This window comes from Trachurus trachurus, assembly GCF_905171665.1.
Source record: "Trachurus trachurus genome assembly, chromosome: 19".
NCBI lineage: Eukaryota > Metazoa > Chordata > Actinopteri > Carangiformes > Carangidae > Trachurus > Trachurus trachurus.
Window position 1 is genome coordinate 13,695,147 of NC_139913.1, and position 13,754 is coordinate 13,708,900.

A 13,754-nucleotide genomic window follows, 5' to 3' on the forward strand; every position below is an offset into this window, starting at 1 on the left:
TTTTAAAACTTCTGCTTACTCATCTGCTGCGTGGGCTCACAGAAACATCAGTTTGCTTTTAACAAATCAGGCCCAGAATGGAGAAGCCATAGGCTGTGTGATAATGAACACAAAGAGGGAAGATGATGAGAGTAAGGAGGAAAAGTTTTTTGCAAATGTTGATTTGAGTAGTGCTTTGTTGTTATATACTCAGTTTGTGTAGAAAAATATTTGTATATTTGTCTTTTTAAGATGCAAATCAGCTAATTTGTTTAAACAAAGCTTGGTTATGCAACTGGATTTCTGAAGAAAGACCCACAGGGTTCACCAGAAGGTTTTGTGGGGGTGGTTAAGTCGTACCTGCGGAGACAATGGAAGTCATAAAAATTGCATGTGATCGGTGGGGGGAAGACTTATGAAAGGAAAAGTACCAAAGCAACAAAGAGAAAATACATCATCAAAGTTAGACTGGCTTTCAAAATCTTAAAAGTAAAATTAAATCACAGAATTATCATAAAAAAATAACTTATTACCTATTCATACGGTTAATATTATTTCTGTGTAGTATTGAAGTATTAAAGCCTCAGTCCTTAGAGAAATGCACACTGCCTGTATTCAGAAACTGAAATTCAGTCCTTCCGTAACTTTGTGATGTCACAACAGAGCAACGTCAAAACTCTAAGCCACGCATCAAGCGATGAACACCGACACAAACACGCTGTGCGGACGCTAGCTGCGGTGTGTGGACCTCTAACCGCTGAAGTATCAATAAGGGGGAGACAAAACAGAGTCTCGGTGTCAACATTTTCACAACCTTGGTGGGGGGGGACAGGGAGTTATTCCTCCGCTCGGGCTTCATCCAGCTCGCGACTATAACCCACCTATATAAACACGGGCTGGAGTGCAAATGGCAGAGCAGGAGGAGCAGACGGTCACCGTGCTGGACGCGCCGGTGCCCGGTCGGTCGCAGACCGGGAGAGCCGTGGCTCTCGCTCGGCTACTTCACCACGAATGTACTCAGCTGCTCCAGTTATACAAAGACAAGGAGACCTTCTTGTCGGACCACACCCCAGACGGTGGGCGCATCGTGTCCCTGTCCCCAGACTCAGAGGAGCCCAGCGCGGAGGAGAAGGTGCAGTTGCTGCATTGGGCTCTGCGGCAGTGCTCGGGACTGCTCCACTGTGTCATCCAGAAGGAAGAGGAGGAGTGGGGTGAGCTGGAGGGCGACTATGAGACCATGAGGAAGACCGTCCGAACTCGGCTGGAGCACTTGCTCCACAGCACCAAAGACCTGGTGGAGACCGAGGACCCGACCCTGGAAGTCACCCCTGACCACCAGTGTACTGAGGAAACTGATGGAGCATTTGGGCTCAAAGTGTGGACCTACCGAGTGCTGATAGAGCTTATCCACTGGGCCGACCATGCAGCGCAGACCCTCCACGTCATACACACGGAGAGGGAAGGACCAGGGGAGATCTAATATATTATTGCTACATCTGTCTGCATTAGTTAAGTACTGAATGTTTGGAGCAGGTGACAGATTAATTTCCTTCGGGATTAATAAAGTATTTATCTATCTATCTCTAATTTTCTTTGTCTCAATCCAAAAACTATCTATGAATGAACTCACACTAACAGCCATCTTTTTTCCCTTTTACTTATTCCAAAAATAAATATGAAGTAACGTGGAATATCGTCTGTGAAAATTAGAGGTTAAAAATGTACTGTTTAACTAAAATCACAACTAAGCTCCTTTAACAAAGCGCAAAGTAAACAGCTTTTCCCAGACTTTGGTATTTCCACAGCAAGTGCTAAAATGACCTCTGGTTTGCCACAGTTGCTATTTCCTTTGACAAAGAAATGAGTGCAGACTTCCAAAGTGTATAAAGGTTGAAGTGCTTTGTGCAGTGGCAGTTAGAATGTTTGAAGATGTCTTCTTTTGTATAGTGTGCAGTGTTTCCTATTAATTAATGAGTCTGTGGTGGCCCGCCACAGTCTCGTTTGGGCCCGCCACAGTCTCTCACAGAAAAAAAAAAATTTTGAAAAAAAAAAAAAATTTGAAAAAAAAAAAAGAATTCTTTTTTTTTCTTCAATTTTTCAAGCGAGAGAGGCGGCAGTTTGAGAGGCTGACTGGCAGAGATGAGAGCTGGTGAAACGCTAGCATGGTTATTTAAAACACCATCTCTCTGCTTGCACATACATACACAGACATGGGCGCACGCTAAATGCGCTATATCGCGCAAATTGATCAGCTGCAGCGCTATATCGCTCGCTAAATACCTGCTGTTCATAACACTCTGTACTGAAATAACGTCGGGAGAAACACTGTTTGACTAATATTTCCTGATTGTACTGTCTGTAGCCAAAAGTATCAAACATTTTCACAACACAACACATTCACTGTAGTGTTAAATACCTGACACAGCGTAAACTCACCTTGTGAATGAGTTGTGACTCACTGGAAGTGCTGGAATGGTGAATTTCTAAATGCCATGTTTTTTTTTCTTTCTTTTACCTCTGTGATAAATAACTGGATGTTTATTGAAGATTAAAACAGTCTTAACCCTTGAAAAAAAAAAAGCCACGCATCAAGCTCCGCCCACCTGGCCCCACCCCCAAGAGAATTTGGTTTACCTTTAAAGCGTTTACCTGAAACCTGCTATATCATTATGAGAAGTTGAACCAATCAGAAGAGAGTGTCATAGTGTCCTCTCTGATTGGCTCTCCGATCGGTTGTTGCAGCTGCAGAGAGGAGACGTAAACAACACTGAGATGGGTTTTGGTTCATAAAACTACACATAAATGTTGTTATGGATCAACACTGCAAATGAAACGCAGAGGAAGAGGAAAACTTAGGACCTTTAAATTTATTTAATAAACTGTAAATACAGTATTAGATTGGCCCACCAATTCAACAATATGTATATCATTTACTACATATACAGTCAGGGGTCAGCCATTTTCTCTATTTATGTAGTTAAATCTTGCTTTTTAAAAGGTCACAGGATAATTCTGATGGATGATGATTCTGAATGATTAATGCAGCTGAAGAGCAGACTAAACAAACTTCTGCTAAAAAAAAAAAATGTTCACATTTTTCATGTATTCTTAATGTTACAGTTTGTTGTAAAATATTGGATAACTGAGACCTCTGTGGGCCAGCTCACACATTTGAAACCAAGGAACTCAGACAATGAAAAACCTAACACCTATATTGATCACTGATTTGGACTTACATCATGCATCATATTTTACAAGATGAAGTATTTCAACGTAAAAAACGAAACAAAACAAGTGTAAAATAAGTATAGTGGAATACAATATGGTTTCTGAGATGTGACTGAAAATAAAAAGTAGCACCTCAGACAGCAAAATGAAAGTTCTGGTGCAACATATGTCAGAGTCTGGCCTCAGTACGTCCACATCTGGGCAGAGTGTGGCTGATGTCCTTCAGTACTGGCCAACAGCTTGAAGGGTTTCTGTGTGCACGCCAGAATTGGTCCAGAGGTGGATGTAGCATCTGATAATCATACTAGATGTTTGTACACTGTGCCAGAGGAAAACAAGCATGAGGCAAAGTACAGACCAGATTACACTGAGGTACAGTGCGCTGTTGTTTTGGAGAAAAAACCCCAAACTTATCTCACTAATTAATCTTAGCACTCTTTTGTGAAATGAGCCGTGTTTCTGTTGATATACAGGGTTTTAGATAAACCGACAATTCTCAGACACACACTATTTATTCACTATTCTGGATTTTTTTTTGGTGTGTCTTTGATACCACACCACTTTATCTTTTCCAAGGGCACAGATTAAAGGGATAGTTCACCCAAAATTCAAATTTCACTCATTATCTACTCACCCTCATGTCGACTAAAGGGCTGGGAGAAGTTTCAGAGCCATTTGTGCATTCTCGAGTTACGGGGGGGTCCGTGCAGCACTGCATGTCCATATGACAGTTGCGAACGGGGCTCACTTTTCTTCGTCCAAAAAGACACACCAAAAAACATCCAAATACCTCCACACAGCTCGTCTGTAATGTCCCTCTTGTATTGAAGCCCCGACATGAGAAATTGTTCCGGAAAAAATCAAATAAGTATATCACCGGGGGGTCTGAGGGGAGTCCAACACAGAAGGTTTGGTTGAAATCGGGCCGGTGGTTTTGGAAAAAATGACCAAAAACCACACAGGCAATTTCGAAAAAAATCTAACCCGTGGGGTTGTCGATTTCTTTTTTTTGACCAAAAATTAAAATTTCTTCAAATTTCTCCAAACTCTGATTATTTTAAGCTTGTTTGTAGTGGAAGCTCCTAGTGTCTCATTTCACTGCTCTGCCTGTGTCCATGCAAATCTCGTGTGAGAGACACAGGCAGAATACAAGAGGGACATTACAGACGAACTGTGTGGAGGTATTTGGATGTTTTTGGTGTGTCTTTTTGGACAAAGAAAAGTTTGCAACCGTCATATGGACGTCATACTCCTAGAAGGTACGGATGGCTCTGAAACTTCTCACAACCCTTAGTCAACATGAGGGTGAGTAGATAATGAGAGAAATTTTAATTTTGGGTGAACTATCCCTTTAACGAGTTAAGAGGGAACTCAGTCAGTGGCATCTAAATGACATGTTGAACCGCTCTCCCCTGCTGAGACACACTCCTGTTTCCTGTTTCCTGTTTCTCTGGGCGTCCAGCTGCTCACCTGAGTTACCTCGTCTGTCCCGATTCAACCTCGCCGCTCGCTCCCTGGGTTCGTACCTGTCCGTCTCATCACCTCAGCCCCCCTTACCTTTAATGTTTTCATGGTCTAATATCCTAATGGACTTCACCTCTACTGTATATGTACTATGTGTGTCTACAGTGTCTACAGTTGGGCAACTAGCTGTCATAACCTAATGGACACACCACAGGATTAAGGTTGGATAACTACATTGCTTAGGAAAATCAGGAGATTACAGCAATTAATAGATTGGACGTGAAGGGGAGAGTCAGCAAGGTGGGATAATCTGAGGACACGACCCGTGTTTTAGGGCAATAACACAGACCTAGTGAGGATTTACACCAAAATAACACACTTGTCCACCTTTTAGTCAGAAATAGGACAGCAGTGTTCTGTGAAGCTTTTCCATCATCAAATACAGCTGATGGGCGCTCAGGAACAGAGATGTTACAAGGTCACAACCTATTGTAGAGTGTTTAAAAAAAATTAAAAATAGATAAATTCCTTGTTGCCCTTGTGCATGTTCAGTCCATCGTCTATAAAGATGTTTTTTCTCGCTCAAGCTGAGACCCAGCCCACATTTCGGGAGCACACGATCCCCTGCTGGGAGGAACCTGAGGGAGCGTGGCTGTTCCAGGACGGCTTTATGTAAATCCTCACCTCCATGACAAGGAAGGAAAATGAAACGCTGCCCCGGGGTAGTTTGTTTGAGGAGGAAAGGAAGGAACTGAACAGCTTCTTTGTGTGTGTTTTCCTGCACAGTGGGACAGTTTTACCTGATACATGTTCAGGGTCATTGCATCTACATGTTGTGCATCATGTCGGATAGGATGTTTTAGCGATGATGGGAAACAGAAGTTTGGGTTGTGCTATTTTAACAAAGACTAAACATCCATCCAATGGGTCACAGGGGAATGGAGCAAAACAACTTGTTCTTGTGTTTTCCAAAAACAGAATAGTCAAATTTAATTTTCCACACATCAATACTACTTTTGATTTTATTGGCTATACATAAATGGTTGCCTCTGATAATTTGAATTATCAGAATTAAAAGGGACCAGAGTTGGGCATGCAAGGCTCAGCAGGCTGCACCAGAACATCAATAATAGATGATTTTGTAAATCCCTGATCCGTGTCGAATGCCAGCAGTTTTAAAATTGTTGCTTTTCACAATATCTGCACATGACAGGAAGGCTACGGATAAAGAAAATATCATGGCTGCAGCGCCCTGTGGCTCACCTGCTAGAGAGCAGAGCATGTTGGCTCAGTCGCTTGTCATCCCCTCCCTGTTCCTCCTGTCTCCTGTCTGTCTCTCACTGTGACAGTTTAGACGTCTAAACTGAAAGCTGTTTAAGAGGGAGAGAAACAGCATCAGAAAAGCTGTATAAAGTACACCTCAGCCATTATTCCTCTATTTGGGGTCATGGACTTCCTCCACTGCCTCTGCTGTGTTTCATTTGGCACCGCTGGATCGAGCCGCAGAGCTCAAGAGAAATAATGTTTAAAAATGAAATAATCCATAGGGAGATATGAAGTTTATGTAATCTTCTCGGGTTAACATTGGGTGAATTGGGGATAAGTTCCCGTTACATCCGTGTCACAGCAGTTCATATAAGTTCCCACTTCATTATTATTACATAGAGTACAAATGGATGAGAGGCAGAGCGGGAGTGGAAGCGTTTCCTCAGAGTACATCAGCTGGTCTTGAATTCCAGATATCTATGATGCGTTCAAAACGACTCGGAAATCGGAAAAAAACGAGCTCAGAGTTGTCAAAAATGAATTGAACGGCATAGAACTCGGAAATCACAGGTCGGAAACTCGGGTATTCATTTCCGATCAACATCAAATAATAGCAGCCTTTGTCTTAAACGGTAAGAATTTAAAAATTTTAAGTTACTTGTTAAGGTTTTAATGCACATTTTTTTTTGTGTATTATTGCAATATATGGAATAAGTTTATATTAAGCTGTGATTGTTGTATTGTTTGAAATTGTGGTTCTCGTATGTAATAGCATTAGCTTCTGGTCGGTGACCCCCTTTGCAAACCCACTTTTGAAACAGTTAACAGTTAATTAATGGTCATGATGTCATCTGGCAGACAATTAGAAAGATGAGCATGGCAAATAAGGTTTTGATAATGTTATATTATCATAAATTAGGTTTTATAATAATGCCCAAAATACAATAATTACATTTTATTTTGTTATTTGCTTTTGTTCTCATCTTCCCTCCAATTTGCTGAGGACCTGGAACCCCCTGGCAGACCCCCATGGGTCCCCGGCCCCCACTTTGAAAACCACTGATCTAGGCTATAATGTTATATGTGCACTCACCTGCGGCGTCTCCTCTCTTTTTCATTTCCCTCCAAAATAAAATTTGCTGCTGCATATATTTTTCGTATTCAGTGATGAGCCACAATATGCCAAACTTCCTTCAGTCCTCCATGTTTTTTCTCTTCCGAGTTCCTGCAGCGTGAACATAATGATGTCGGAAGTCGGAAATTTCTGAGTTGGGGGAATTCCGGCTTCCGAGTTGTTTTGAACGCACCACTATGGACCACTATGGACCCCAGGAAGAGTAGCTGTTGCAGTTGTAACAGCTAATGGGGATCCAAATAAACAAATAAACAAATAAACTAGTCATTGCATAAAGGACAGGAGGAGTGTAAAGGGGGAAGGTAGCCGCCTGTACAGGATGCTTTAAGATATAAAGCAAACGTGTCTGCGAGGTGGAGCTCATAATTCCATTGGTCAACACCACACCTGGTGCTCTGTTGGTCGGGGAGTTTGGACAGGGTTATTGCACAAAAGAACCTGAGAGTGGACAGTTCACAGGACGGCACAGAAGGAGCTGGACTGCAGGTGGAAGGGCTTAAGCTGTAAAAGCAACAGTGTAACTGATAACACATCACCACGGGAGCGGGGATTATTTGAGGGTGAGGCCGAGGTTTGGAGGGTTTCAAAATGTAAATGGGAAACCAAGACATCACACTCTCTCATCCTCAATTGATTTTTTAGCAAGTTAGCTTTCTACGTACAGTAGCTCTCCATCTACTGAATTGGTGGTATGATTGGATGTTGTGTGTTACTGCTCCATATTGTTTGCCGAGGTTTTAGAAGTGAACAGAAACGATCCAACTGCTGCAGCGGAGGCAGAAATGCAACTCAATTACAGCCACACAACCTCTGCAGAGTGTATCCACACCTTAACACGCATGGGGACTGGCATTTTTATTAATCTTGAACTCTCCTCATTTTTCATCATCATCTCTGGGTAATGGAGGACTCGTGGACTCATGCCTCCACGCTGAATAATTCTGCTGGTCAGCTGTACGCCTCCTGTCCTTCAGAGGACATCTTTAAAGGCTTGCAAATGAAGTACAATCTTGGGGCAAATATTCCTGCACACCATTCATACCACAGAGGCATGGCATTTAGAATATGTTTGATGTGGCCTGCTTTAATTTTGCTTGAATTTATGACACACACACACACACACACATACGCACACACATCATCATCACTATGGTTTGTGATTATTTGCTTAAAGTCTCTTGTGTGTGTCTGTGTGATAAAAACATCTCAGTCATGCAGATTAACATGTGGCTCCTAATGCCTTATTTATACAAATGAGTCATGTTAGTCCCTTTTTTTCTGGTGGCTGATGAACTGACACTCCATGAGGAGGAGGAGGAAGAAGAAGAAGAAGAACAACAACAACAACAAGATATGTGCTTTGGTTTAAAAGCTGCACACAAGGTTTTACAACATCTATAGGAACATCTGTGACTTCATCAGACACTAATCTGAAACAACACATCCAGCTGAAGCATCTGAGTGACTGATGATCACAAGAAACCATGAAGAGAGAAAACCCCTCCTCCTGAGTCAAAGCGTATACACATGAAACATGCAGTATAAACTAACACTGGCTCTTCTTATCTGTTTAAAGTCTCTATAGGAAACTATCACAGCCAAGACTGTTTCAACAGCAGGAAACAGTCATTAATATGGCAGTAATTGGCGGCTGGGTTGGATGGTAGGAGGAGGAAGTCTTAAAAGTGGAAGAAACCAACATGAACGAGTTTATTTTAACCTTTGTGACCCGAAATGTGACTGAGCTCCTACACAACACTGACTCTATATGTCCACCAGCATCAAGGAGAGGACTGCTGCAGAGATAGACCTTTTGGTTTTAAGAGTAAGCTCGGTTTTGTTTGACCAGGAGCAGCAATTTTATCATTATACAAAGCTTCATAGACTTCAAAAACAGTCATTTTACCTCACAGAGTCAAAACAAACCTGAAGCTCCTTGAGCTGAAACACACAAACCAATTGATGCAGCGGTAGAACTCTGTGAGGTAAAATGACTGTTTTTATCAATGGATTCTGGCTCTTTGTTGTGTAGATGTCTGGTTACTACTGTAACTTTCTTTTCTGAAAAGGAGCATCTCATTGTTTTCCCTAGAAACACACCGTGTAACTAGGACATGCTTCTGTGCACAAGGTGAGAAATATTACAGTTATTTCTAAAATACTGTCAAATGATGATTTCAATATTAAGGCAAGTAGTAATGTCTAACCATAAAAACAAGAAAATCTGATTATCCTCTGTTTTCTGAGGCAAATTTGGTAGAAAACCACAAACGCACACACATATGCACACACTCTTCCATCTCTTCCTACCCGGTTATCTATGCAACAACAGGCATTCTGGGCACTCATCCCCCGTTTGCCTCCGTCCTCATGTAATATCTATATTGTTTAGCCCAGCAGATAAAGATCTGTATGATCCATGCTCCGCCTGCCTCACATGAATACACACACTTACTGTACACACACACACACACACACACACCCTCCCACCTTGATGGGAACCACCACCCTTCCTACATCTCCCCGCCTGAATATATAATTCCAGCCCGCTCCCTGCGCCTGAGTGTGACAGGGACAGATTGAGGCGGCCTCTGATAGCTGCAGTACAGCTACTGTTATGGGAAATGGAGCTGCACAGTTACATTTACTCATTCTATTACTTTGATTGATCTTCTGGGCTACCGGGGAGCTATTTTATGGTTAGGCTGCGATGTGTCTTTCAGAGTAATGCAGAAAAAAGATTGAGGACGGGTATTAAAAATGCTTAAAAAGTGCAGAAGTTTGTTATCAAACACTGCAGACTTTGCAGCAGGTGATGAGGTAGTGGGTCTTAGCATGCCTCGTCTTATAGATCCATAATGTTGTATTTATGCTTTAATGTTAACTGTAAAAAGCTGAACAACGGAAACAGTCACACCAAAAGAAACATGGGTTACACTTTCACATACTGGATGCACACCTATCCAGTCCGCTTAGATAACTAACTGTGAATTACACAGAGCAGCCTCTCTCCCAAAGAGTGGTCAACTGGACAATTGTGGTCTCTAGGCAACCGCCAGTTTTTAAAGGGGGCATATTATGGAAATATCACTTTTTGAAGGCTGTCTATTTAGGTGTTTGTCTTGCCTTCCGGCCCCCAAAATGTGAGAGTTGACAAAAAAAATCCGCAATTTTCAGGCTCCCTAGGTTGAAGTCTATGTGGTTTTATGAGCTGTTTCCTCAGATGTCATCCAATGATGTCATTCATTTTCGAATTTGCATAATACCACCCCTACCTGTGAGTACCGGTACCAAAAGAGGGGGCGGGGTGGAGTGAGCAGTGGTTGGAGAGCTGTGATGTTTGATCCTTGGGGTATTTTGACCGAAGCATGTCACGAGCATATCGCAAACAATTCAATCGTATTTTTCATGCTGCATTCACGTGAAATTGGGCAGACAGCAGATGGACGACAGCCGCTGCACATAACGGCATAAACAAGCCTCTATGTAAACAAGTGGTCCGTCAGCACGAGGCAAAACAATACACGTGACAATATGTTGTCATGGCGATGTTGTATTGTTTACTGACTCACGTTTTACCAGCGTTCTCTCTACTTCTGTGACTAAAATGACATCTGGTTTGTTACCGACGGCCGTCTGCCCGACTGCACGTGAATGCAGCATCAGTGTAACGCTCCATTCCTCCTCACTGGGTTACCGCGGTGACTTTTCACAGACGCCACCTCGACCTGATCCAACAGCTCCGGTGTCTCTGGTGAGTTTCCGTGGTTTCCTAATGTTACGCTGCCACTGAACGTAAAAACATGGCGACACGACATGGCAGCCAGAACCAAGCTTACCCGCTCAATGTATATATGAATGATATGAACGGCAAATTCAGATCTTACCGGAACACTTCAGTTTGTTGATGGGGGGGATTACTGATTAATGAAAAACATATTTTTGACACAATGTTCCTTTAAAGGGATAGTTCACCCTAGAATGATATTTTGCTCATTATCTACTCACCCTCATGTTGACTAAGGGCTGGAAGAATTATCAGAGTCCACCGTCCCTTCTCTGAGTTACAGGGGGTCTCGGCGTAGCAGTGCATTTCAATGCAACGGTTGCAAAAGGACACCGGAGCTCTTCGTAAAAAAACACACATAAAAAAACATCCAAATACCTCCATGATGCTCGTATGTAATGTCCGTCTTGTGCTGAAGCCCCAAATTGCGTAATTGTCCCGAAAAAAATTAAATAAGTCTATATTTTAAGCTTGTTTGTAGCGGAAGCTTCTCGAAGCTCCTCTTCCTGGTCCGTCCAAATCTCGCGTGATTCGCAGTAACCGCACTGACGCCGGCGCAAATCACGCGAGATTTGGACGGACCAGGAAGAGGAGCTTCGAGAAGCATCCGCTACAAACAAGCTTAAAATATAGACTTATTTAATTTTTTTCGGGACAATTACGCAATTTGGGGCTTCAGCACAAGACGGACATTACATACGAGCATCATGGAGGTATTTGGATGTTTTTTTATGTGTGTTTTTTTACGAAGAGCTCCGGTGTCCCTTTGCAACCGTTGCATTGAAATGCACTGCTACGCCGAGACCCCCTGTAACTCAGAGAAGGGACGGTGGACTCTGATAATTCTTCCAACCCTTAGGCCTAGTCCACACGAGCCCGGGTATTTTTGAAACCGGAGTTTTGCTCCGTGTCCATACGAGTGGTGTAATAAAAACACTGCGTACACACGCAACCGTGGAATCCGCTACCAAGTGACGCAATGCACGTGTGGAAGGCTGTTTTAACCAATCAAACTGTGGAAACCTTATGGATCAAAAGGCCTGGGACTGAATCATTTCTATACAAATGCTGTTTAAATAATTCGTTATCAAGAAATCCGCTTATAGTGTTCATTTTTGGTCATTTTATGGATGAAAACATGCGCAAAAACAATTTAAAAACTACGTGTAGCCTATTTATTTTATTTTCGGCGGTGTCCCTTTGACGTGCACTGCTGCAGCAGCCTGCACATGTTGCTGCACTGTGTCTTGACTCTTGTGCTGTGTGTTGTTGTGTGCTGTGTTGTTGTGCTGTGTGCATCACCTGGCTGCTGAGCCACATGACTGTCGGTGCGGCGCAACTCTTTATCACTGGCTGTTGTGTTGTCTGTCAAAACATGGATGAATGAAACATATCCACTTTATATCGACCGCGGACATCACGTATACATTTTCGGCTTTTGGCTCGTTCCGTTCATCTCCGCATAGGCTCCCCCCCCCCCGTCGTACCCGGTCTGACAGTGACATAGGCTATTGCCTGTTCATTCATGAAAATCATCCCGAAAAACTCTCAATCAAACAAGGTGGGGAATAAGAAACTGCGGCGCTACTGTAGTAGTTCTGTAATTAAAAAACACACCGGCAGCGGCCCAGCTGATCTGTAGCGCCACTTGTTACTGTAAATGATGCTGTGTGGAAAACCAGCTGTGGTCTGTGATTGAGGGTGAGTTTGGAGCTGACAAGAGGATCGCCCTGACGACCGTTTCGTTATATTTAAAAAAAACTATATAAAAAAAACCCTATAAATAAATATTTATATATTTATTATAATATCCCTATTATATATAAAAAAAAAACTATACAAATAGCATTTAGATGATGTAAAAAAAGAAAAAAAAGAAAAGTGAAATAATAAAAATCCACTTTGTCACCTCCATTTTTGCGAGCTCACGTCAACTTCTGCAAACAACCTCTGCGGGCTGGCAGTGTTTACATCAGCACGTGTGCAGCTATGACGTAAACGAGAAAAACAATCACGGTTGCAGTGTCCACACGCACCCGGTGAAACCAACCCCGGCCGAAAACCCCACCCTGGACTCCGGTTTCAAAAAAACACGGTTTCAGGTTTCCAAAAGCACGGTTGCGTGTGGACAGGACATACAACCGGGAACATATGTTCACGGTTTCAAAAAACCCGGGCTCGTGTGGACTAGGCCTATGTCAACATGAGGGTGAGTAGATAATGAGTGAAATATCATTCTAGGGTGAACTATCCCTTTAAGACACCTGGGAACTATTTTAATTTGTGGAAAATGGGCATAATATATCTCCTTTAAATGTTGTGTTTCTTCAAGTTTGAATAAGTCTGTAAGAAATAATATAACCCCATTAAAAATGTAAAAAAAATAGAAAATGAATGGTAATCTAGAAATTTCAAAATATTGATTTAAAACTTTGTAATCTTTTAAATTATAGTGTATAAAGACCAATGAAAACCTGCACTAAATACCTACACACTGTGTTCATCAACACATGAAGCTCCTCTGGAGGGTTCACACTCAGTTTATTGAGTACACCATGATTTTCTTGTTACATTTGTTGACTTTTAAACCTTCAATACTTTTTCTCATAAAGCAGCTGCTGCCTTTATCTAGAGACTTCCTGGACAGACCTTATACCTCACCTCCCTCCAAAGAAGCTCTGATGTGGCTCTGGACTGTCAGTGTTCAGAGTGTGCACATTCCCCTGACCAATCATCAGCTAGAATGAGACACAAATAGGCTGTCAGTGGGTGTACCTAGTGACCAATAATGATTCTCGTGTTTTTTTTATTCTGAACGATTTAACTTTATCGTCCAAGTTACTCTAATGCTTTGTTCAAGACACCTCAGTGAGCAACAGCCTGAATAAAACTGTT

At 42.3% G+C, this 13,754-nt stretch overlaps 1 protein-coding gene across 1 annotated transcript; it reads left to right on the plus strand.

Moving 5' to 3' along the window:
- Nucleotides 1–886: 886 nt before the first annotated feature.
- Nucleotides 887–1,459, plus strand: LOC311003094 (uncharacterized protein; the record flags this gene model as incomplete). The annotated part of the gene is made up of 1 exon (XM_083994779.1): nucleotides 887–1,459. The coding sequence occupies one exon, from the start codon at nucleotides 887–889 to the stop codon at nucleotides 1,457–1,459; it is 573 nt and encodes a 190-aa protein (XP_083850905.1).
- Between the last annotated feature and the right edge of the window lie 12,295 nt (nucleotides 1,460–13,754).